The sequence below is a fragment of the Rhinolophus ferrumequinum genome, chromosome 17 (genome assembly GCF_004115265.2).
Source record: "Rhinolophus ferrumequinum isolate MPI-CBG mRhiFer1 chromosome 17, mRhiFer1_v1.p, whole genome shotgun sequence".
NCBI classification, from domain to species: Eukaryota; Metazoa; Chordata; class Mammalia; order Chiroptera; family Rhinolophidae; genus Rhinolophus; species Rhinolophus ferrumequinum.
Window position 1 is genome coordinate 44,087,170 of NC_046300.1, and position 22,512 is coordinate 44,109,681.

Below are 22,512 nucleotides of genomic sequence, written 5' to 3' on the forward strand. Positions count from 1 at the left end.
GGCAATGAGGCCTGAAACCTGGGCTTCTCTCGCCTCACACCCCCCATCCCTCCAACCCCTGGTGTGCATCGATTAGGGGCAGGGGTCCCAGAAGGCTCAGTGTCTTCATGAGGCATGCCTCAGCCTTGGGTCTGTCACAGAGTCTGGCCTTGAACTTGCCTTTGGCTTTGATCTTCCAATGGGTGCCAGGAAGATTTCCAACTTCAGAGGGTAGAGACCACAATCACTTCCAGGATGGGAACCACCAAGGCGCTGGGGAGCAACAGCCTCCGTGTGAAAGGAGGGGGAGAGGGGAAGAAATGATCAGGAATCTGTCCAGGAAGGGCATTCTGAGGGAAACCAGCCCTCCCCTTGGACTCCAGCCCGCCTGGGAGCTGCCCTCTGCCTGTGCCCTCCCGCCCTGACCCAAGTACTTAGCACTGGCCACTCAGGATGCGAGTCACAGTTTGAGGCCCACCTTTCTTGGTTTCAGGAAGTTGGGTGCCTGCTTGAGCTCGGAGTTAGGTGGCAGGGAAATCAAAACCTTGGCGGTAGGTAGAATCATCAAGGCCTTGCCTGTGGTCGACAGGGCCTTAGCGCCCACCAGCTTGCTGTGCTGCAGTCTGAGGACCCGCCTTGGTGTGGATGCTGGGAAAATGGTAAGGGGCTGTGGGAGCAAGAGGGGCTGTGAAGGCCTGGGGAGAACCCCCGGCTGAGCAGCTGCCCCTCAAGGTGCGTGTGGGGGGCTGGGAGCGGGGGGGACGTGAAGGCTGGGGCGTAGGAGGGCAGGTGGAGCCCTCCCAGCTCCTCCTCCGGAGACTATGGGAAGGGTACAGGGTTTGGAGTCCAACAGACCTGCATCTGCATCCCAGCTCTGCCCCTTCTGAGCTGTGCAACCTCGGACAACTTCCTTAAACTTCCTGATACCTCTGCTGTAAAATGGGGATAATAGCACCTACCTCGCTAGGTTGTGAGGACGAAAGGAGCTGGTTAGGTAGCAACACAGTGTAAACTATTAAGTGCTGTGCAAATATTAAGTCCTTTCCCCCAGAGGCAACTTTTTTGGAGGCAAAGGCAGAACACTGCCCCAGGAAAAGCTTGGGCTCTAGAGAGAGATCAACCCGGGATTGAGTCCAGGCATCTTTGAAATAAGTAAACTGCCTCGCAGGGTGACTCCTTTAGAAGGGACGATACTCCCTTGGTTGTGTATTTTTAAAAAATACTTTTTACGTGGTGCCTTTTACTTGCTACTGGGGGCTCTTTGGTGGGGCTGTGGGTGGGCGGCAAATTCAGGTGCTCAGGAGGAGCTTGGAGAGCGGAAAGAAATTGCCTTGGGACCCTGGGGTGTTTGGGGGGAATGGTCTTATCCAGGGCCTGGGGATTCTTCAGACTCAGTGGCAATCTATTCAAGGAATGGGGTTTTCTGTCCCCACTAGCCAAAGTCATGGTGAAAATGCAGCCCATCTTGGTGCTGGAGGGGTCCCACTTCTGGATATTGGGGCAGACCAGAGCTGCAGCACTTTTCGCCTTGCCTTTCTTCCCCTTTCTGGGGGCCGACGTGGTGGCAGCGGAGTCTGGCTTCTTAGTGTGCCCCAGGCCCCTGGTCTCAGGAACTTTCCTAGGAACTGAACTGTGGGTAGGGGTCCTCAAGTCCTTGCCTTCCCCAGATCCTTCCTGGGTCAGGTGACGGAGTGCTGGGTGGACCCCTGTCCGCCGCTGACACACCGCCATGGGCTTCTTGATGGTGGAGCCCTCTACCAGGAGCCGGATACCCACATACTGGGGCACTTCCACAGCAGGCTACGAGGAAGAAAAGGAGACAAGGCCTGCTCAGACAGTGCTACTGGAATCCTAGCCCCAGAAGGACTCGGCAGAGATGAATAGAATTTGTTTCTGGGGCACTTAGTCAGGAGACATTTCTGGGCTGAGAACTGGGAAGCCTACCTCTGTCTTCTAAGGGGTCTGGCCCTGGAGGCCCGAATCAGACCCTAGAGAGTCACTGAGGCCCTGGGATTAGTAACCCAGAGGAATGGGGGAGTCTTAGCCATGCCTCCACTAGCACCTCTCCACCCCCTTACCCTCCTAAACTGCCCTGGCTCCTGCTGGAATACGTGTCGCCCTACTCTGTAGGCCATTGAGGATGGAAAGCTTCCTGAGTTGAGCTGGATTCTCTGCAAAGAGAATTTGAGTTATGACATCTAGACAGATAAGACGCTTGGAAACTGCCTAAAGCCTCATGTGAACCCAAGTTATGGGGAAGAAGAAACTAAGAGCCTTAAAGAAGGCATTCTGTGGAGGGGATGAAACAGCAAATATACAAAGGCAGGCAGAGAAATTGCTCCGGTGCAATTGTTAAGTTCCTATAAAGCCAAGCTCTACTTCCTGCAGCTGGGCTCCAGGACAGCCGCTTCTGTCTTGCTAAGAACCCTTCTTTTAACCTGGCGCTACTTTGAGGTGTTTTCTGTGCCATCAAAGGATCCTGATTAGATCTACCTAAAGAGGGTCACTTGAAGCTTGTTAAAAATCCAGATATCAGAGCTCCTGGAACGTCCAGTTGATGAGGAAACGCTCATCTTTACAGAATCTCAGCTAATAAATGTAGAAGGAAAGACAGAATTAGAAACTTAACATTTTGCAACTCGAATACGATAGCCAGGAATGAAAACGGGATATCAAAACAAGTAGGTGAAAAGGATGACAGGAAAATGTGTCATTTGCACATGACCAAAATATCCCCTTACAAAGTAACTGATCGTTGCAAAAGGGAGGATGCAGCTTTCAATGGAGAGGTCTGGTAGCCACCACCTTAACCCACGGTCAGACTTAGCATCACTGATCGCGAGACACTCCAACAGTACTCACCTTGTGATGCTGTATGAGGTACCCAGCATCACCTCCCAAGTCGTCTCGCCAAAAATGTTTAACCTGAACCTCATCAAGCTGTTTGACCTAACTTCTAGTTTACAGGACATTCAGATAACAGAAAAACAAGTTAAAAACCACCCTGAGGAAACAATCAGATAAATCCAGAATGTGGGACAGATCTACATAACAATCAGCCTGGTCCCTACAAAAGATCCAAACTTGGGGGGCAGAGAGGGGGAGCGGTGGGGCTGTTCTAGATTTTAAAGAGATTAAAGAGCATCAAAAAGAATAAAATACCTAGGAATAAATTGAACCAAGGAGGTGAAAGACCTGTACGCGGAAAACTGATGAAAGAAATTGAAGACACAAATAAATGGAAAGGTATTTTGTGCTCATGGATTGGAAGAATTAATATTTTTAAAATGTCCATACTACCGAAAGCAATCTACACATTGAATGTAATCCCTATCAAAATACCAATGGCATTTTTCACAGAAATAGAAAAGAAATCCTAAAATCTGTATGGAACCATAAAATAACCCAATTAGCCAAAGCAATCTTAAGAACAAAGCTGGAGGCATCAGGTTTCCTGATTTCAAACTATATTACAAAGCTATAGGAAAAGGTGTTCAACATCACTAATCATCAGGGAAATGCAAATCAAAACCTCAATGAGATATCACCTCACACCTGTTAGAATGGCTCTTATCAAAAAAACGAGAAATAAAGTATTGGCGAGGATGTGGAGAAAAAGGAACCCTTGTGCGCTGTTGGTAAGAATGTAAATTGGTGCAGCCACTATGGAAAACACTGTGGAGTTCCTCAAAAAATTAAAAAAAAAAAAAAGGACTACTATATGATCCAGTAATTTCACTTAGGGGTATTTATTCAAAGGAAGCAAAAATGCTACCTCAAAAAAATATATGCACCCCTATGTTCATGGCAGAATTACTTGCAATAGCCAAGACATGGAAACAAGCTACGTGTCCACTGATGGATGAATGGGTAACAAAAATGTGATATATTCAGCCATAAAAAGAAGGAAATCTTGCCATTTGTGACAACATGGATGGACCTTGAAAACATTATGCTGAGTGAAATAAGTCAGACAGGGAAAGACAAATACCATATGGTTTCACTTATCTGTAGAAGCTTAGGAAAATAAAACAAAACTACTGAACTCACAGATACGGAGAACAGATTGGTGATTGCCAGAAGCAGGAGGATGGGGGAGAGAGGGTTGAAGTGGGTGAAGGTGGTCAAAAGGTTTAAGCTTCGTTATACGATAAATAAGTCCTGGGCATGTAATGTACAGCATGGTGACTATAGTTAATAATACTGTATTATATATTTGAAAGTTGCTAAGAGAATAAATCTTAAAAGCTCTCATGACAGGAAAAACAATTTTGTTAACTGCATGTGGTAATGGATGATTAACTAAACTTATTGTGGTGATCATTTCACAATATATACAAATATCAAATCATTATATTGTACACCTGAAGTTACTATAATGTTATGTCAATTATATCTCAATCAAAAAAAAAAACCCCACAAAATTTCAGAGAGATCTAAGTCATACCTGATAGGCCCTTTAAAATATGTAGCTACAAATCTTTTAAGCATCCCAAGGGCATACCTGTAGGTCTTATGTTTCAGTCTTTAATACATTTTGAGTTTAGCAGAGAGGCCCTCTTTGCCAACTAACAGCAGGGCTTCTATAATTTTGAGGGCTATTGTTCTATAGCAGCCTCACAAAAGAGAGAAGAGCTCAAAGATTTGTGGACATGGCTTTTTTAAATCTTTTTTTTTAAAAACTTTTATTTATTTTAAGTGTGTTTTTCCAGGACCCATCAGCTCCAAGTCAATTAGTTGTTTCAATCTAGTTGTGGAGGGCGCAACTCACACTGGCCCATGTGGGGATCGAACCGGCAACCCTGGTGTTACAAGCATCGCGCTGTAACCAACGGAGCTAACCGGCTACCCCTCGATATGGCTTTTGTGTAATACAATGGGTTATAAATTGACATATAAGAAACCCACAGGGTTTTAAAAATATCTACTTGGACTGTAAGGGACAGTTGCAATATGAAACAAAAGAGGCTTTTGTACTCCCAAATTTCTATAAGAAGGTAACAGACTAAGAACTACTGAGAAAGTTCATGGAAAAGGAAGGATGATTCAGGGCTGAGCTGAGATCCCAAAGGATGGAAGCAAGAGCCATGGAGAACTCCCAGTAAGTAACAATGAGTCCTAAGAGCAAAACTAGAAATATATGCTAGCCTGGATTTCAGAATTGCTGTGGATCAATGATTTCTGTATACTTCCCACCCTGCCTCTCCTTTCTGGGTGGGAGTGTCTATTAGAGAGAGAGAGAGAGAGAGAGAGAGAGAGAGAGAGAGAGAGAGAGAGAGAGAGAGAGAGAGAGAGAGAGACAACCAACGCAAAGTGTGAATCTTGATTACATGTTGGTTTAAAAAGCAAAAACAAAAAAAGTCAGCTATAAAAGATTTTGAGGACACTAGGACATTTGAACAATGCAAATGCATAGTCCCTAAGCCAGACATTTCAGCTCAATCTCTGGGGATGGGGCTTTCTGACATCAGTATATTTGGGAAGCTTTCTAGGCTATTCTGGCCTATGAACCAGTATTTGGGGACCACTATGCCAGAACATTTCCTTTTCCCTTGGTTTTGTCTTATTTTTTTTGCCCTTATATTTCCTCATTTATATTTTTTGAAACCAAAATGCCAATATATTGATTTATGATCAGTAACTGGGACAAAACCAGGACACCTGGTCCATGGGATCAGTGTGTTCTCTCCCTGTGGTCAAACTTTGACGGATGCAAATCCTAATCAGAAGTAATTCAACCGCTACAAGCAATTACTCACAGAGCTCCTAAACCCTTAAAATTGGTTTTTTGACTGATTTTTAAAAACCTTATTCTATTCCGATAAATGGACTCAAATCTCTTTTTGGAACAAGGTGAGTAAAATAATTACGATATAAGGAAAATAATAACAATATGAGTAAAATAATAACAATGAGTAAAATAAGAATAAAAATAATTCCACTAACACTATAACTATGTGTCCAGGCACTTTACGGGTCATGCCATTCATCATGAGACGCTTAACACCCTGTTAGGTAAGAGCAACAATAGCTAAAGCCTGTGTAGCATTTACTATGTGCCACACACTGTTCTAATGTGCTTCACCTAAATTAACTCATTTAATTCTCACAACCTTATGAGGTAGGTAGTGTTTTCATTCATGCTTTACAGATAAGGAAACGGAGACACTCTAGAGATTAGGAAGTTGTTCAGCGTCACACAGCTTGTAGTTATTGAGCAGAGATTTGAACCCAGGGAGGTTCAGGAATCTATGCTTTCAACACTATGCTATATGCCTCTCTAGAAATATTACCCACACGTATTAACTCATGTCATCCTGCCAAACCCCATGAGAAGGATGGTAATAGCATCTCCATCTTACAGATGAGGAAGCGGATGCTAAGTTGCTGTGGCAGGACCAGGATTTGAAGTGGGTCTGCCTGACTGCAGTGCCCTGTGCTTCACGACAGGGCAGCCTGGAAGAGGGGGAAGACTCTCTGGGCTCCCGCCTGGGCCTGGCCACCTCACCTGCTTGTAGATGAGCTCGAAGGCTCCCGTGTCACAATTGTGGTCCAGCCGCCAGTCGATGATCACACGCAGGGTGTCAGCTTGCACGCCTGCACAGAGCCGTGTGGTGACAGACGTGGAGGGCGCCATGGTGGGGCTGGCATTGATCTCGATCAGCCAGGGCTGGAAGTCTTCACCAAACACAAAGTCAGCACCATAGAGCTCAAAGCTGGCCTTCCGACACTGCACGGCGTCCTGGGAGGTCTGTAGAGCATGGATCACTGCGGCCTTCATGCCAGGCACGATGATGGTGGACCAAGCGTTCGGGGCCCCTGTGTCCTGCAGGTGGGCCTGGAACTTCTGGCTTGACCACATGTTGTCTGAGGGCAGCAGTGGGTGCCGATGGCACGAATTCTCCAGGTGCTTCTGGATGGAGTTGTTACACAGGTGCACAGAGCTGAGGCAGAGAGCAGAAAGCTGGGGGAGGGAGGACAGGCAAACCCTGGAACCAGCCCTGGGCCACCCTAGACCATTCAACTTGAGATGGGCCCCTGATGAGGGGACAAAGGCCCGAGGGCCAGAACTAGTCTAATCTCTCAGGACCGCTTCTGAGGAACTAACTATGGAGGACACAGTGTTAAGTGCTTTGTGCAGAGTGTCAGTGAACCTTCCCAGTGCCTAGAGAGGTGGGTAAGCGTATGGGCCTTATAGTCAGCGAGACATGTGCTCAAGTCCTAGCATCACCACTGACCAGTGGTGAGATCTTAGGCAAGTCAGTTAACCCGAGTGCTCCTTTCACATCTGTAAAATGGGGGTAGTTATAGTACTCACTTCACTGGGTTTTCAGGAATGACTAATATGCATAAAGTGCTTAGCACCTATCCCATACAAAGCACTTAATAATTAACAGCTATAATTATGAGTTTTATATTACTGCCTCCACTCTTCGGTCGTGGAAACGGAAGGTTAAGTAGGTTTTCACGCGAAACAACGTCACACAGCTTAGAAGCTGCAGAGATGGAATTTGAACCCAGGATTCAACAAGGCTTCCCCTTACCCCACAAGTTAGTGTTGCAACTGGCCTCTCTTCTTGCAAATTTCTTTTGACCCCTGCTTTCCCCTGCTCTACATGCTTTTTTTCATATCATCTTTTAACCTACTAGATGATTTTCCTTACTATGTCCATTGTTTGTCTGCTCTCCCTACTAGAATGTGAACTCTTGAGAGCCGGGCTCTTATTTTGTTCACTGCTGTGTCCCACGTGCCTACAACAGAGAAAGGCACAGGGTACACACTCAGTAGGTATCTGTAGGATGGAAGGATGGTTGGACAGATGGAGGGCCTGCCTGCCTGCCTGCAGAGTCTGTGTTTGGAGCCCAGCATTGCACCGGAATTGCCTGTTTCTTGCCCAAGCTCCCCAACTAGACTGGGAGCTCATAGGAGGTGCGTGGTGGGGCTCACTTGTCCAGGTTCTTCAGGGTGAAGGGCTGTGTGGAGAAGCGGATGTAGCTGTCACGGTAGAACCACACAGTCAGTGGGTTCCAGTCGGTCACCAGGAACCACTGTCTCAGGTCAAACTTGGTGCCAAAGATGAGCAGGGGCCGCTCGATATACTTCTGTACCACCCATTTGCCATCCTTCGTAATCATGGGGTTGCCCTCCACCAGCTTCAGCATCTCCTCCAGGTGGTCCATGCACATGATGCCTGAGGGGGAAACGGGGGTCAGGGATCAGGGCAGGTTCCCACGGGATGAAGGGCTAGGGACCATGGACAGCTCATCATAAGCTCTCATCCCCACAGAACTGATAGGGCCACGTGATCAGGCTGCCTGCCTCAGTCAGAACCTGTTGCCTTTGGGAAACCTGAAAATCTGCTAAGGATTTAATTTTTTTTTAATGAATCAGTTTTGTTTGATTGAAAAGGAATATATACACAAATAAAAATTCAAACAGCACTGGGCTTGTTTCTTTAACCATATGCATATATGACTTTGATTCGTTTCTTGATGTAATTAACCGAATATAAAAAAAAGAGAAACAAAAATTAGACAGTACAAAAGGGTATACAATAAAGAATATGTCTCCTTCCCCAGAGGCAGCCAACTGTGGCCATCCTTCCAGGTTGTGGTAGAGTCTATATGTGCCTCAATTTCATAGGATTCTATACATTTAAACATGTTAAGGATTTAGAATAGTGCTTGGCATATGGTGAGCATTCAGTAAATGTTAACTCATATCATTATTATCAGTTACCTATAGAATAAATTTCTAGCCACAGATTTGCAGGTTCCAAGGGCATGTGCATTTTTCCATTTTATATGACGAGCTCAGGAGTGTGTGAGTTGTGTCTGCCCACATCCTGCACAACACCGTTGATTATTTTTGCCATTGTCCTGGGTAGAAAATGGTATCTTATTTTATCTGTTTTATGACTAGTGGAGTAAGTATCTTATGCTCATAAGGCATCAGTTCAATGCTGATAAATATCAGAATCACACTGCAAACCAAACACACACACTCACCAATCAATCTCATGCCTTCTTTGTTTGGCCCCCAAAACAGCCTGATTGCCTGCCAATGGCACGGAATAACTTCTGGCTTGTTCCCAAGCCAGATGCTTCCTCCAATGGCCAGACTGATCACTGAGATTCCCAAGACACGACGCCTTGTGTAAAAAAAATGAAGACTGTTCATGCCCTTTCACCCAGCAATTCCATTTCTAGGAATTTATCCTAAGGAAATAAATGCCACAAGATATCTGAACAGGATATTTGTTCCTCGTAGTGTTGCTTGTAATAGCAATCAATCAATAAACAAATAAATCGGGAAAAAACTGGCAGCCATCTCAGAAAAGGATTAGGCAGTCCACGACAATGCATCGAAACAAGACTAGACTACGCAGCTGTGAAACAGACTGAGGTGAGAGTATGTATGATACTTTCACATAACATTCACAAACAGGCAACACTAATCTATGGGATTATAAATCAGAAAAGGGGCCACCATTGTGGGAGGAAGTGTGGGAAGGGGTCCTCCAGGGTGCGCGAAATGTTTTATTTCACGATCTGGGTGCTGTTTCTGTAAGGGTGTTTGTTCCCTTTGTGACAATTCATTGACTTGTATACCCACAATGTGTACCCTTTTCAATGAGGCATATTATATATACATTTCAATTAAGTTTTTCTAAACATGGAGAGAAAATATTGAAATTTGGTCATTGGTATATGGGGATTCCTTGTGTTATTCTCTTTCGTTTGTGTATTTTAAAAGTGTCCGTACAAGAAGCTAAAAACAACCACAAAAAAAGCATATTTGGATGTACTGAAATGGAATGATCTCCAAGATCTAGTGTTAAAAATAAAAAAAAAATTGCAAAGAATAAGTGAACAATACTAACTGATACCAAAAGGTGTAATGAAACAAGGAAGCTACAGAATAGTGTTTTGTTTAAAATCAATCTCTCTCTCTCTCCAAATAGAAGGAAGTGTAGAAAGAAATGCCACAAAATGTTAACAGTCGTTATCTCAGTGAAATCAAGAGAGGCTTTTGCTTTCTTCTTTCTACTTTCCAAAATTGTCTGATCTTTTTCTTTAAGATAATAAATACGTATTTTCATACTTGGAAAACCCAACAAAATTATTCCAAGGGAGAAAAAGACCACAATGTTGGTTTGGAAGTGACATCCCCAAGAGGAGTATCTGGAATCCCCGTGTCACTGGGACGTGAACAAATTCACCCAAGGGCAGTATTGGGAAGGATCTGTCAAAAGTCTGTCTTCTCCATCTCGGGAGTCCTTAATCAGTTTTTAAAGGCTGGACTAAGTCCCCACCTCAGCTTGCTGGCTCACCTGTTCAGATTTCATTCACAGTGGGCTGAGTGGCCAGAATAATAGCTGAAAATAATAGCACTTATATTATTAGTTACTGTGTAAAAAAAGCACAGGATCTAAGTACTTTACAGGTATTATATTCATCTAATTCTCTTGGGTAGGTATTATTGATTTCATTTTACCAATGATGAAAATGAGACACAGAGAGGTTAACTAACCTACCCAAAGTTTTACGAATAGGAGGCAGAGCTGCCCGGGTTTGAACCCAGGCATTCTGGCTCCCAGCATCCATACCCTTACCCACTATGCTGTACCTCACAAAGATGCACCCGTCAAATCAGGGAGCCCATAGATGACAAACACCGGCACGTGAATATCACCAGACCTACCAAAAGCATTAACCCGACTCTGAGGGCAGGAGAGGAAAAACTGGCAGCATCACAGCAGCCAACATTTATGGGGGTTACTCTGTGCCAGGCACCACACTGAGCCTTAGACACATTTAATCCTCACCTCATAGGAACTATTACCATCCTTCATAGATGAGGGAACTGAGGTGCAGAGAGGTGATAGAACTTGCTCAAGGTCACACGGCATATTGGTAGCAGAATTGGGATTCAAATCCGGCTGTTTGGCTCCACTAGAGCCTGAACTATTAACATCCCTGGCCTCTAGCTAGGGAGGCAGGAAGTAGGGTGCTGGTGCAGGAAGCAGGGGCTGACCCCCACCTCGGCCACGGGACTTGGCTCCCGGCTTCACGATCCAGACGTTTCGATCTCCTTCCATGTCCATCTGGGGCACCACAGCCCGCAGCTGCTGCAGGATGTCCGCACAACGCTGGACCTGAGTGTCGAGGTGCCTGAGTTCTGCCCCCTCGCTGTGGGGAGATGATGGGTCTTGGGCAGGGCTGGGCCTGGGGGCAGCCTGGTAGGTAAGGCAAAGGGAGACACAAGCCCCCTGGCCATGGTCCGACCAGTCTTGGTTGTGCCGTCCCCACTCTGCAGATCCAGATACCGGGTTTCCCCGAAAATAAGACCTGGCCAGACCATCAGCTCTAATGCATCTTTTGGAGCAAAAATTAGTATAAGACCCGGTCTTATTTTGCTGTAAGACCAAGTCTTATCTAACAATATAAGATCGGGTCTTATATTAATTTTTACTCCAAAAGACGCATTAGAGCTGATGGTCCGGCCAGGTCTTATTTTTGGGGAAACACAGTAGGTCTCTTCCAAACCTCCATCCCCATGCTCACGTTGCCCCCCCAAATTCTAATCTGCCCAGGTCACCATCCCAGACTGCTGGAAAGAGAGAGGATGGGAAAATTCAACTTATTACACGCACCCCCCTCTTCAACAATCACTTTCCTGCCACCTCCCTTTCCATTACAATAAAATTGCCTTTGGCAGAATTCAGTCATACTGCATTGAATGATGAGGCACCATTAGTGCCAAGGGCTGTACATGTATTATTAACCCTCTGTGTGGCCCTGCAAGGAAGATATTACTAGTCCCATGTCTGAACAGTGTAAACGGAAGCCTGGAGAGTTAAGACTTGCCCAAGGCCACAAACTGAGTTAAGTGGCTGAGCCAGGATACAAACTCCATCCTGACCAATTCCTCTACCCCCAGGGGCTTTTGGGGGTTCCTTCTCCTTCTAACCTGGATCTAACACTGGTTGATAGTTGAGTCCCTTCCTAGCCCAATTCTTTTCAAGCACATATGTGTCATCCATCTCCTTGCTTTATTTCTCTTCCCATCACTTACCACCTGACACCTGCACATATTTGATTGTTGTCCGTCTGCCTCCCCTCACTGGAATGTAAACTCCGTAAGAGCGGGAACACTTTTGTTGCTGTCACTCTCTGTTGTGTTCCCACCCCCAAGCACCATACCTGGCACTTATTCAGCACTCCCTAAAAGTTTGTTAAATGAATGAATGGTTGCATAAGCAAGTACTTTGGCAGGAGCTTGGTTCTGCCACTGGTCTGCACAGATAGCGGGTTCGTGGACAAAGAGAGACCCTGTTCCCTACAGGACACAAAATGTTCTGAACTAAATCAAGTCACAAAATACCCCAGATGGTTGCCTCATCTGAACTCTCCCATTTCTTCTGACTGAATAGGAAGGAAGCCTCCACTAGATGCTAATGTTCCTCTAACATCTTAGCCTCTTGAATGTCTCTAGCCATGGAGAACTTAACCTCTCCTTTAATAAGGAGGCAGCAGCAGCCACTCGGGAAGTGCCAGGAACAGGGACAGCTAGATGGAGGAGGTTTGGCAAGGCCTCTTATTCACGCCTAGTCCTGACCCTCCTATTTCCAGGTTTGCTGGAAACTTTTCCATGGACCATGGCACAAAGAATCTGCTCAGTAAATCTGTGATTTGGTCCAGAAAAGTGTCACATGGGGGTTGTAGGGGTACATGTAATTTGGAAAAGTATATTCAACATAACAATATGATTTTATATTCAGCAAAAAGAAAAAATAACCGTGTGTCTGTGGAAAGTCAACCTTGATAAAAGCCTGGCTGCTGAGTCATGGATTTATTTTAAAAAGTTGAGAAACACAGGAATCAACATTGAATGAATTAATGAATGCTAACTACCTGCACTGAATAACTCACCACTACATATATAATGAAATATTTTATGAAATCCCAACTTCTAAGAGGATCATACAGCACTCTAGAACTTGCCCCACACCCGGAAATAAGTAGGATTCACGTTCTTTTCACCTATGTTCTAACTTAGTCTTGATAATTCTTAGTTTAAGAAGGGTCTTTTTACATATTCTGGTAACTAAGGGAAAGTGTAGGGTCATTTTCATTTTCTGACTTTTTGAAAGATGCAAATGAATTATTTGTCAATGACGTGGGTTTGCTCAGTGTGTCATTCACTCAAAGTCCTTCAGTCTCCCCTTCCAAACCACTGAAACATTCACTCCTTTTCTGTCACCACCACCCCAGCTGAGGCCCTCAGCACCCCCACCCAGCTTGCTTCCAGCCCTGCCAGTCGAGCTTTGTGTCCCTTGAGGGCAGAGATTATGAGTCATTTCTGGAGCCTGGGACAATGTGTGACAAACAGGAAGGGCTCAATAAATGCTGTGTTCTCCTGCCTTTAGGGCCTTTTTCCCTCTAGCCTCTCCTGCACACTCTGCTGAAATGGAATCTCCCTAGACAGCTCCAATCTCACCCTGACACTCCTTTCCTCTGCTCAAGAACCTTTTCCCCAAGTGTGTTCTGAAAACACAACGCCTCAGGATGCTTGGGGGTCCTGGGGTAACGGAAGTACAGGATATACAGTAAGTCCTCATTTAACATTGTCTATAGGTTCTGCAACTAAGTGAAACGATGTAAAACAAAACCAATTTGACCAAAGGCTAATTAATATAAACAAGAGCTAAGTTCCTACAGTAGCTCATCAACGCTGCTGCATTGCACACTCTGCCTCTCTCAGAGGTGTATACTATCAACAGATTCTGCAACGCCCTGCACCAAGGAAATCTATTTGAATTAACTGTGTTTAACTGAATGTGATTGACCACAAAAGCCCCCCCGACCCTCCCGCCTTTTTTTCCACAAAACGAACTTACATCCTGCAGAACTACTATCCTATGTAACACACTTTGGGAAACACTGGCCTCTAGGATAAAACCTAAATGACTTAACAGATTGTTATATTGTGAGTGAATACTATGAGTCTGTGCCGAGCACATAATACAGATTTTCTTGTCTAATCCTACCTTTGAGGCAGACATTATTTTTAAACCTATTTTGCATTTGAGAAAAGTAAAGCTCAGAAAGATTAGTGACATTCCCAAGATCACAGAGCTTGGAAGTTGCAAAGCCAGGACGAACTCATGTCTATCTGACAGCATAAGCCATGATCTTTGTGACTATGCTACACCAAGATCCAGGAAGAATGGTTTGCACCCCATGAGGAAGGCAGTGGGAGCTCCTGAGAGTTCTCCAGCAGGAGAGTAACAGGGCGAACAAAAGGGGGAGGGTTAGAGAGGAGGTGGGGGCTCAGAACAGGGAAGCCGCCTGAGAGCAAGGGGCCCCTGACCGTGCCCCACACCCCAGCCGCAGAGGTACTCACTGGACCACTTGGTAGTAGCGCTGGAGGAAGAGGGACCAGCCCTCAGGGCTGAGGTACAGCGGGGCCTCCAGCTCCTTGTCAATGTCCAGGTGGGCCAAGGTGCTAAGGTGCTCCTGGCAGGCGCACAGAGCTTCATCCACAAACTCCGGGGATACCATCACCGGCTTCTTCTCCTGTTTCTTGGGCTGCTTATCTCCTGCAGAGGTAGGGAGGGGCCTGTCACTATGTGACAGGTAACCTGACATGCCACAGCCCCCATTGTCCCAAGGCCAGTCACTTACCTGAATCACCCTAAATATACCTGAGGCCCAGAACATACCTGCATCTCCTACTCCCTTGGGACCTGTCACTTACCTGAGGCTTTGTTCTAATTCACTTGAGACCCTAGTGTTCACCCTTTGCTCCTACTGTCCCAGAACCTGTCACTCACTTGAGGGTCCACCTTAAATGTCCCCAGAGCCTCTCAGCACCAATAGCCCCAGACATACCTGCAGCCTCTGCTCCTGGGACCTCTGACAACCCTGAGACCCTTGTGCCTCTAATCCTGGCACACTAGTCTTCTTTGTACCTGACATACCCAGGGGACAGCAATGAGGAGGTTTCTCTCTGGAAGAGACAGGGATTTCCCGCCTCCCAATAGAGCTGCCCCCTTTGTCCCTGAATCCCTGGCTGATAGGCCCCTGTATTATAGGACGGGGGCTTTGAGGTAGGAGCTAAGTCCAGAGAGAAAAGGGGCAAGCAACAGGTTGAGCCAACATGCAATGTGGGATTCTCTGTGTCTCCCTCCACAAGCACAAGGGGTCTTCAGACTATGAAACTATATGGTTTCACTGTTTCCTCCTTCACAGAGACCTGAGCTCCCACAGGCAGGACCACATATTCTTAGTCTGTCCTCTCTAGGGAGCTTGGTCATATGCCAGGCCCATGGGAGGGCTGAACGAGGAAGTGGATTGGTTGGGACAGAAGAATGGATGAGTGGATGGTCTGGAGAATAGACAGGTGGTAGATAGGAAAATGGAAAAGCAGGTGGATAGAGGGGGTCCGTGGAAGGCTGTGTAGGAGGAGGATGGATGGATAGGGAGTGTGGAGCCGAGAAGGTAGGGGAATGAGTACATCGATAGTGAAGGGATAGGTGGGGAAATGGAGGGACGATTGGATGGATGAGTAGGTGAATGTGAGATTGGCGGGTTATGTGGGTAAATGTATGGATGAGTTGGTGGGAAGGGGTGGTAGATAGACAGATGGATGTGGATAATACACAGATATGCAGATAAATAACGAATGAATGACTGGACAAACGAATGGATAGGTGGGTGGGAGGATAAATGGGTGGGGGACTGGAGGTAACCACAGTACTTACCTGGGGCCTCTTTCTCTTCTGCCTGGATAGAGTGTGACTTCCATTCAGACTTTACCACCAGCTTGAGAACGTTGCGGGCAGCTGTCAGCCAGAAGTCCTCTGCTCCCAGGGCAGGGGATACCCTGCTCAGCCCCTAGGCTCCAGGCCTGTTCTGGTTCCACAACCTGATCATGACCTGCCCCATTTTGGATCTGGAACCTACCTTCTGACTAGAACCTGGCTTAGAACCTGCCTCCTGTTTCAACTATAGAACCAGACCCAGACTCTGACCTGACTTGGCTCATATTCTGCCTTCAGAATCTCACCTAGACCTGTTTTATTTCTCTCTTCTGTTCCTGATCCACTTTAGATAACCTATTCGAGCCTGAGAACCATACCTTGGCCCAAAACCTATTTTAGATTTGGAGTCTAATTTAAACCTGGCATCTACTCTGGACCCAAATTCTGACCTGAATTTAGAACATGTTCTGGAGTTGGAAACTATTCTGTCTTAGAGCCCTTTGTAGATTAGGAACCCGATCTAACCAGTGGACGCTGACACAAGCCTGGAACCCATTCTGGATTCCCAACTTACCTCATCAACCAACTTTTGGAACCTGTTCTAGAATATAAGCTGAGCTCCCTACGCTCTTCTGGTGGTCTGAGTTGAACAAGCTGGGAGGTTCAGAAAGGGAGGCACATTAGGGCAAGATGAGGACGGGGGAAGGGGGAGCTCTGCTGGCGTGGACGGGGGCACAAAGAGAAAGGCCCTTTGCTCTCCAACCGAGCCAGGGCCTTCCCCTTCCCCCTGCGGCCTGGGGCTGGGCATCTCCTTACCTATGAAGGCCTTTTTGTCATCCTCCGCCCCCAGGCGGTAGCAGCGTGGGAAGAAGGTGTCAGCATCAGCCTCGTCAAACCAGGGCAAATTCCGGAGATTGAGACATAGACCCACCTACGGAGTTAGCCACGGAGGGGGCAGGGTGGGACTTGCCCAGAGAAATTCCAAGGGACCCCCACCCTCGGCACAGGCTCAGAAAGCTCTAGGAGACCCTGCCCAGATGTTCTCAGGGGCTCTGCCCATTTGTGAGGCCTGCCTCCCTCACATCCATGTCTGTATGTTTGCCCCGGCGGTCCCTCTGCCGAGAATGCCCGACATCCCTGCTTCCCACCCTTTCACATCCTTAAAGACCTGCTTCCTCTAGAACTCCTTTCCAGTCCACACCAAAAGACACACTAGCAGGTCCCAAGTATGAAGCCTTCATTCTTGCCACAACCCTACACGATAGTCTTACTGGTATTCTCATTTAAAGATGAGGAAGCTGAGGCTCAGAGAGATGAAGTCACTTGTTAACAAACCCAGGTAAGACAGAATGGATCCATCAGCCAGATATCCTCTGCACAGGAGGTAAGGGCCCTCTTGCTCAGTCATTGGGCTTGGTATTTGTTCTGATCCCATCTGGATCCTGGAGCCTTTCTCAGTCAGTATTTCTCCATGTGCCAGACATGTAGGGGGATGCATTTGAACCCAGGACTGCCTGACTCCAAATCCCACTGAAGTATATACCCACCCCCTCTTGAGAACTCTCTTATTGACAAGGAGAGCAGGGAGCTGTGTTGCTGGCCCAAGGGCTGGGGGGTAGAAACCGCCATGCCTGCTCAACCCGGGGAGCCCACCTTTGTGGTAAAGGAGCCCGCCTTGGCATAGTGGTTTATCACTTGATCCTTGGAGAGGAAGCGACAGTCCAGCACGTCCCGCCGAGTGGTCCAAATGAAGTAGGGGATCTCATTCCGAACCATGCGGGACTGGGGAGAGGAGAGGAGACAGAGAGGCCGCTGTGGGCTGCACAAGGCCTGAGGCGGCTTCCTCCCACCCTGTTGAGCAAGGAGGTGATTGGAAGGACAGGCTGCTTCCCAGGTGGCCTCGAGCCTACACATCATTGTCAGAATGCACATCCCTTCCTTCAGGGCACACACTTGGTGATCAGAGAGCAGGTGGGCTTGCAGCCTCCTTTGGCCACGTACCCCTACGCAGTGAACAGCACACCTTGTTCTGGCCCATGGCCATCAGTAACTTGCTGGGTGGTAGGAGAGTGACTCCAAGCTGATGGGTACATAACCCGTGACAAAGGCTCTACGTCTCTCTCTCTTTCCTACAATTCTGGGAGGCGGGGTAATAAATAAGCAATCACACCACGTGCTAGACCCTGCCCTCAGTACTTTCAACATCAACTCATTTAATCCTCACCACAACCCTATGAAGCAGGCGCTACTGTTATCCCCATTTCACAAATGAAGGAACTGAGGCACAAAGAGAGTAAGTGACATGTCCAAGAGCTCACAAGGTGGAGCCATATGAAATTGCCAGTACTCAACCATTCCTGACATAGAAATAGGGCAATTTGGTATAATTCAACTTAGTAGGTAGTGGCGGCAAGACTTGAAGCCACACGCGTATCCTTCACACCATCATGTCAGCCTTTTTCAGAACTTTTGAAGCCCTTCCTGCCAGCCTTCACTTGCAGGGGGCAGAGGAAGGAGATGAACTATGGAAGGGGGAATTACCAGGCATGGAGCTGGTGCCAGCTTCTGACACAACCTAGCAGAGTTCTGATGCCATGCCAGCCTTGTCTGAGCCCCACTCTGTCCCACACCCTCTGCTGCCCTATCCAGGCTTTAGAGAAGCAACCAGTTTTTACCGCAGGTGGGGAAACTGAGCCCCAGAGAAGGAAAGGACTGGTCTGAGATCATCCAGCTGGACTCCAGCGCTCTCCCTCCAGCTAAGCAGACCCCTGCCAGCCTCGGGGGCCCTCACCATCAGCGCATGTGTCCCATCTAAGTCATCAAACTCTAGTAAATCATCGAAGTCAAACGGCTGTGGCGGTGGGAACACCTCGTCCTCATCTTCGTCCTCTGTGAAGGCAGAGCCCAGACCTGGTGAGTCCCTGTCCCTGCCCCACAGGCCCATACCAAAGTCTCACCCTGAGACAGTGGGAACCAAAGAAAAGGGGCTCAGGAGGGGCCGCCTGCAGAAATGGAGGGAACGCTCACCATCCTCGGTGGCGTCACTATCAGCCGTCACGGAACGATCCAGATCCTTCTGGGGTGGCGACAGGGTGGTGCCCAAGGGGTGCAGCATCTTCTTCTCCACCCAGCCCCTCTGGCGCAAGAGACACCGGATCACCGGGTAACGGCCTTGGATCATAAAGATCTTCTTCTGCTGTAAGGTGAGAGAAGGATACTGGTTCAGTAAGTATTGCCTACGTACCAGACATAGGGGATAGTGAACCAGACAGTTATGGGCTCTGCCTTCAGGAAATCTTTACAGTCCAGTAGGAGAGACAGATTATAAACAAAATATGTACAGAAAGAAATGTGCATAGTCATATTTATAATAGTAATAGCTAATATTTATTGAGTACCTACTATGTGTTCAATATGTATATTACTAACAACAACACGTATTTTTAATAAATCTGTTATCCCCTTTTAACTAATGATGAAACAGGCACAGAAAGGTTGAGTAGCTTCGCCACACAGTGGATAAGTGAAAGAGCAGAGATTTACATTCAGGCTGGCTGATTCTAAAAACTGGATACTTAATGGGGATCTGGAGAAACTAGAAATGCATACATGACCAGGGAAGGTGCAAAAGGAGCAATGAATTTACAGAGCTGGGAAAATGGCAGTTCGGGCAAAAGGAAAAGCATGTGCAGAGGTGTTGAGGCTGGAGAGAGGTCCAAATGCACAGGAAAGAGGCCAGGGTGAGGGTGGAAATAAGGGCAGAGCTCCTGGGGAGGTAGTTCTGGCTGGACTGTAAAAGGCCCTCCGGCCTTAGAAACGGACTTGGATTTTATATCAACAGCAGCATGAAGCACTAAAGGCAAAGTGAGGGAATGACAGCGCTGGAGGCTTTGTAAGTTTGGCTTGCTGCTACACTGCGTTTAGATGGAGGGACAAGGACAGAAGCAGGGAGGCCAGTTTACAAGGCTGTTGTCGTTTGTGTAGGAGAGAAATCACAATAGCTAGAATGAGGGTGGCTTCAGTGGAGATGGAGAGAAGGTGATAGAATTGAGACTTGTTCTGGAAATAGAGATGACTGGCTTTGCTAATGGGAGTAGATGTGTGGGTGAGCAAACAGAAAGATCAGATTTCTGGCTTGAGCAACTGGGAGATGGGGAAGACCAAACAATAGTGAGGACAGGTTTAGGCTGGAAAATCAAGAGTATGGTTTGGGACATGGAAATGCTTGTATGTTCTCCGGGTGGAGACGTTAAGCAGGGGGCTGCGTCTACCGAGGGTGGAGTCCGAGACCAGGCTGGGCTGGAAAGGGTAGGCAGAGGGCACTGCACGCTGTCTGGACTTAGAGCCCAGGAGACAGATGTGGGGAGAGAGCCAGGGAACAACGGAATTCCTAGGAGCCTTCAAAGGCAACTGAAAAGCAGCAGCCAGGGACGGGAGAAAGGAAAACTAGGAGTGTGCAGGAAGCCAAAAGGGAAGCGTGTGTGGGGCAACCATGGAGAATGACACAGGGTGCCCAACCAATAGTAGGGCAGAAAAGGGGCTGCTGGATTGGGCTCCTTGGAGATCCCTAGTGACCTTGACTGGCGTGGTTCCCAAGGGGTGTGGGGAAGAGTCCAGAGGCAGAGTGGTGGGAGCTGAGCAGTGAATCCCAGATACAGAAGTAGACAAGTCTGCCAAGTGTGGGGGTATGGAAAAATAGGAAGGTATTTGAAAATGGGTGTGGGATCAAGGTTTTGGGGTTTTTTATTTGTTTTTAAGGATGGAATAAAATAGTTCAGGGAGGGAGGTTGAACCACTTTCAGGGACCTTTCTAGAACACCCTCCCTCTGCGCGTCCCCTCCACCCCCACCCCAAGCTCCCTCCAACCTTGACAGCTCTCTCCACGTGGATCTTGGCATTTCTGAGCCGGCCCATGTGGTGAGACGCCTTGGAGAATCCTGGCCAGCGGACAAGGGAACCTGCAGAAAGATACGGAGCGAGGGTGAGGTGGGCTGGGTGCTCAGTCTAGCGTCTTTCCGGGCCCCTGGTGCCCAAGCTTCTCTCCCTCCACCCCTCTTCTGGATGCCCGTTCTCTATCGCTCTTCTCCCGACCCCCATTCCCTCCACCCCGTCTTCTCGCCCTCGCCGCTGCCGCCCGGCGCCAGGATAGGTGGGACTCACCGTCCTGCGGCAGAGCATCATCCAAGGCCGAGGGATGCGACGACCCGAGGGGGCGTAGCTCCGTGGCGCCCTGAGTGTGGGTGCTGTGGGCGAGCGACTCGAAGGCACCGCCTAGGCTGCGCGCAGAGGCGGGACTGCCATCCGAGCGTTTGCCTCCTGCGTGAGCCCTGTCTGGCAGGGCGGAGGCGGGCCCGGGCCATGGCAGCGTCCCTGGAGGCCGGGACTCAGAGTGGCGCGCCCAGGTCCATGAGATTGGGAAACTGGTGCGTGGCTCCCGCGGCTGCGGTTTTCGCAGCCAGCTGCACACCGGGCCGCCCTCTTGGCGGTACCAGGTAGCAGAATCCCGATGTGTGGCCCCCAGCTCCCCCGCGCTCAAGAGCAGCACCGCGCAACGGCCCCGCATGTGCCCCTCGCCGAGCGCAGCCTCCCCACGCTGCGCGCCGCCGCCTCTCCCCCGAGGGCCCTGCAGAGGCCAGTGCTGAGCCGCCAGAGCTGGGCCCTCCGTTCCGAGGCTCCGCCCTCTGTTTATTGTCGCCTTGGAAACCATTCCCAGCCACCACCAGGCCGCGGTGGCTGGTTCTGAGGCTCCCTCCAGCTGACCTGTCCCAGACCCTAGATGAGCGGGGCACTATAGGTGGAAGCGTACATCGCTGAGCTACCACTTACGATCAGTGCCGAAGTTCCTCATGGAATACTTCCTGGGGCTTCAGTCATCCCACCGTACTTATAGAGGACCACGTGCTAAGCAGTGGGCTAGGTGCTGGGGCAGAAGAACAAGCTATAGGTGGTCCCTGACCTCATGGAGTTTACAGTCCAGTGGAGGGAAAACAAAAAGCAAGCAACAAGGGAATAAAACAGTTGTAGGTATGGTAAGGGCAATAAACTAAAACCTCTGAAGAGGTGACATTTAAGCCTCTGAAGAGGTGACATTTAAGCCTAAGCATGCAGAATGCAAAGGTGGTCAGGAGTTGGCCAGGGAAGAAGGGAGGAATAGCATTCCATGGAAAGTCTCAGCAACAGCCCTGAGGAGGTTAAGAACCTTTCCCGGGAACTAAAAGGAACAGTGTGGCTGGTGCCTGGCGAGGCCAGATGGCATCTGCAGGGCCTGAGAGATGGCACTTAGGAGCAGGTCTTTGGGAATAGGTTTGAAAGACAGTATATGGGGAAACAATGATAAAGCACAGAGCACAATCCTCCCCACCCACACCCTGCAATAACTTGGAAACAGAAAAACAGATCATCATTTGAATCAACTGCAGAAAAAAATGTAATTGGACAGTTATGCACAGCCCTCAAAACAAGACTAAGTAAACTTTTTGGAGGTAGTGGCAAAGTATTATCCTCGGAAGTCACAAGTGAGGTACATGTGGCTCCAAGATGTTAAAATAATTTGCCTCACCACACAGCAGAGCCAACACCGGAACACACCAGTCTGATTCCAAAGACCCCTCTTAAACATTGTTAAACATAAGTACATGTTATTTCTCATAAGGGTTGTCTACAGCCATGGAAACACCGGCAAGTGAGAGGCAAACTCTAGCCGTGCCCATTTAAGCCGAGTCCAGGGAAGAGGGAATCCTGGTTCAAGAACCCAGCTTTGTGT

General features: G+C 48.0%; 1 protein-coding gene across 1 annotated transcript; it reads right to left on the reverse strand.

Annotated features, from left to right (window-relative positions):
* Window positions 1-27: 27 nt before the first annotated feature.
* On the reverse strand, window positions 28-21,375 carry TTLL3 (tubulin tyrosine ligase like 3). Its single transcript, XM_033131965.1, is given in 15 exon segments — window positions 28-267; window positions 458-614; window positions 616-646; window positions 1,512-1,779; window positions 6,488-6,923; window positions 7,928-8,171; window positions 11,024-11,172; window positions 14,390-14,585; window positions 15,750-15,848; window positions 16,566-16,680; window positions 17,403-17,531; window positions 18,541-18,638; window positions 18,777-18,945; window positions 20,616-20,707; window positions 20,910-21,375. Coding segments are annotated over 15 exon segments (2,748 nt in total). The 5' UTR covers window positions 21,313-21,375; the 3' UTR covers window positions 28-105.
* Between the last annotated feature and the right edge of the window lie 1,137 nt (window positions 21,376-22,512).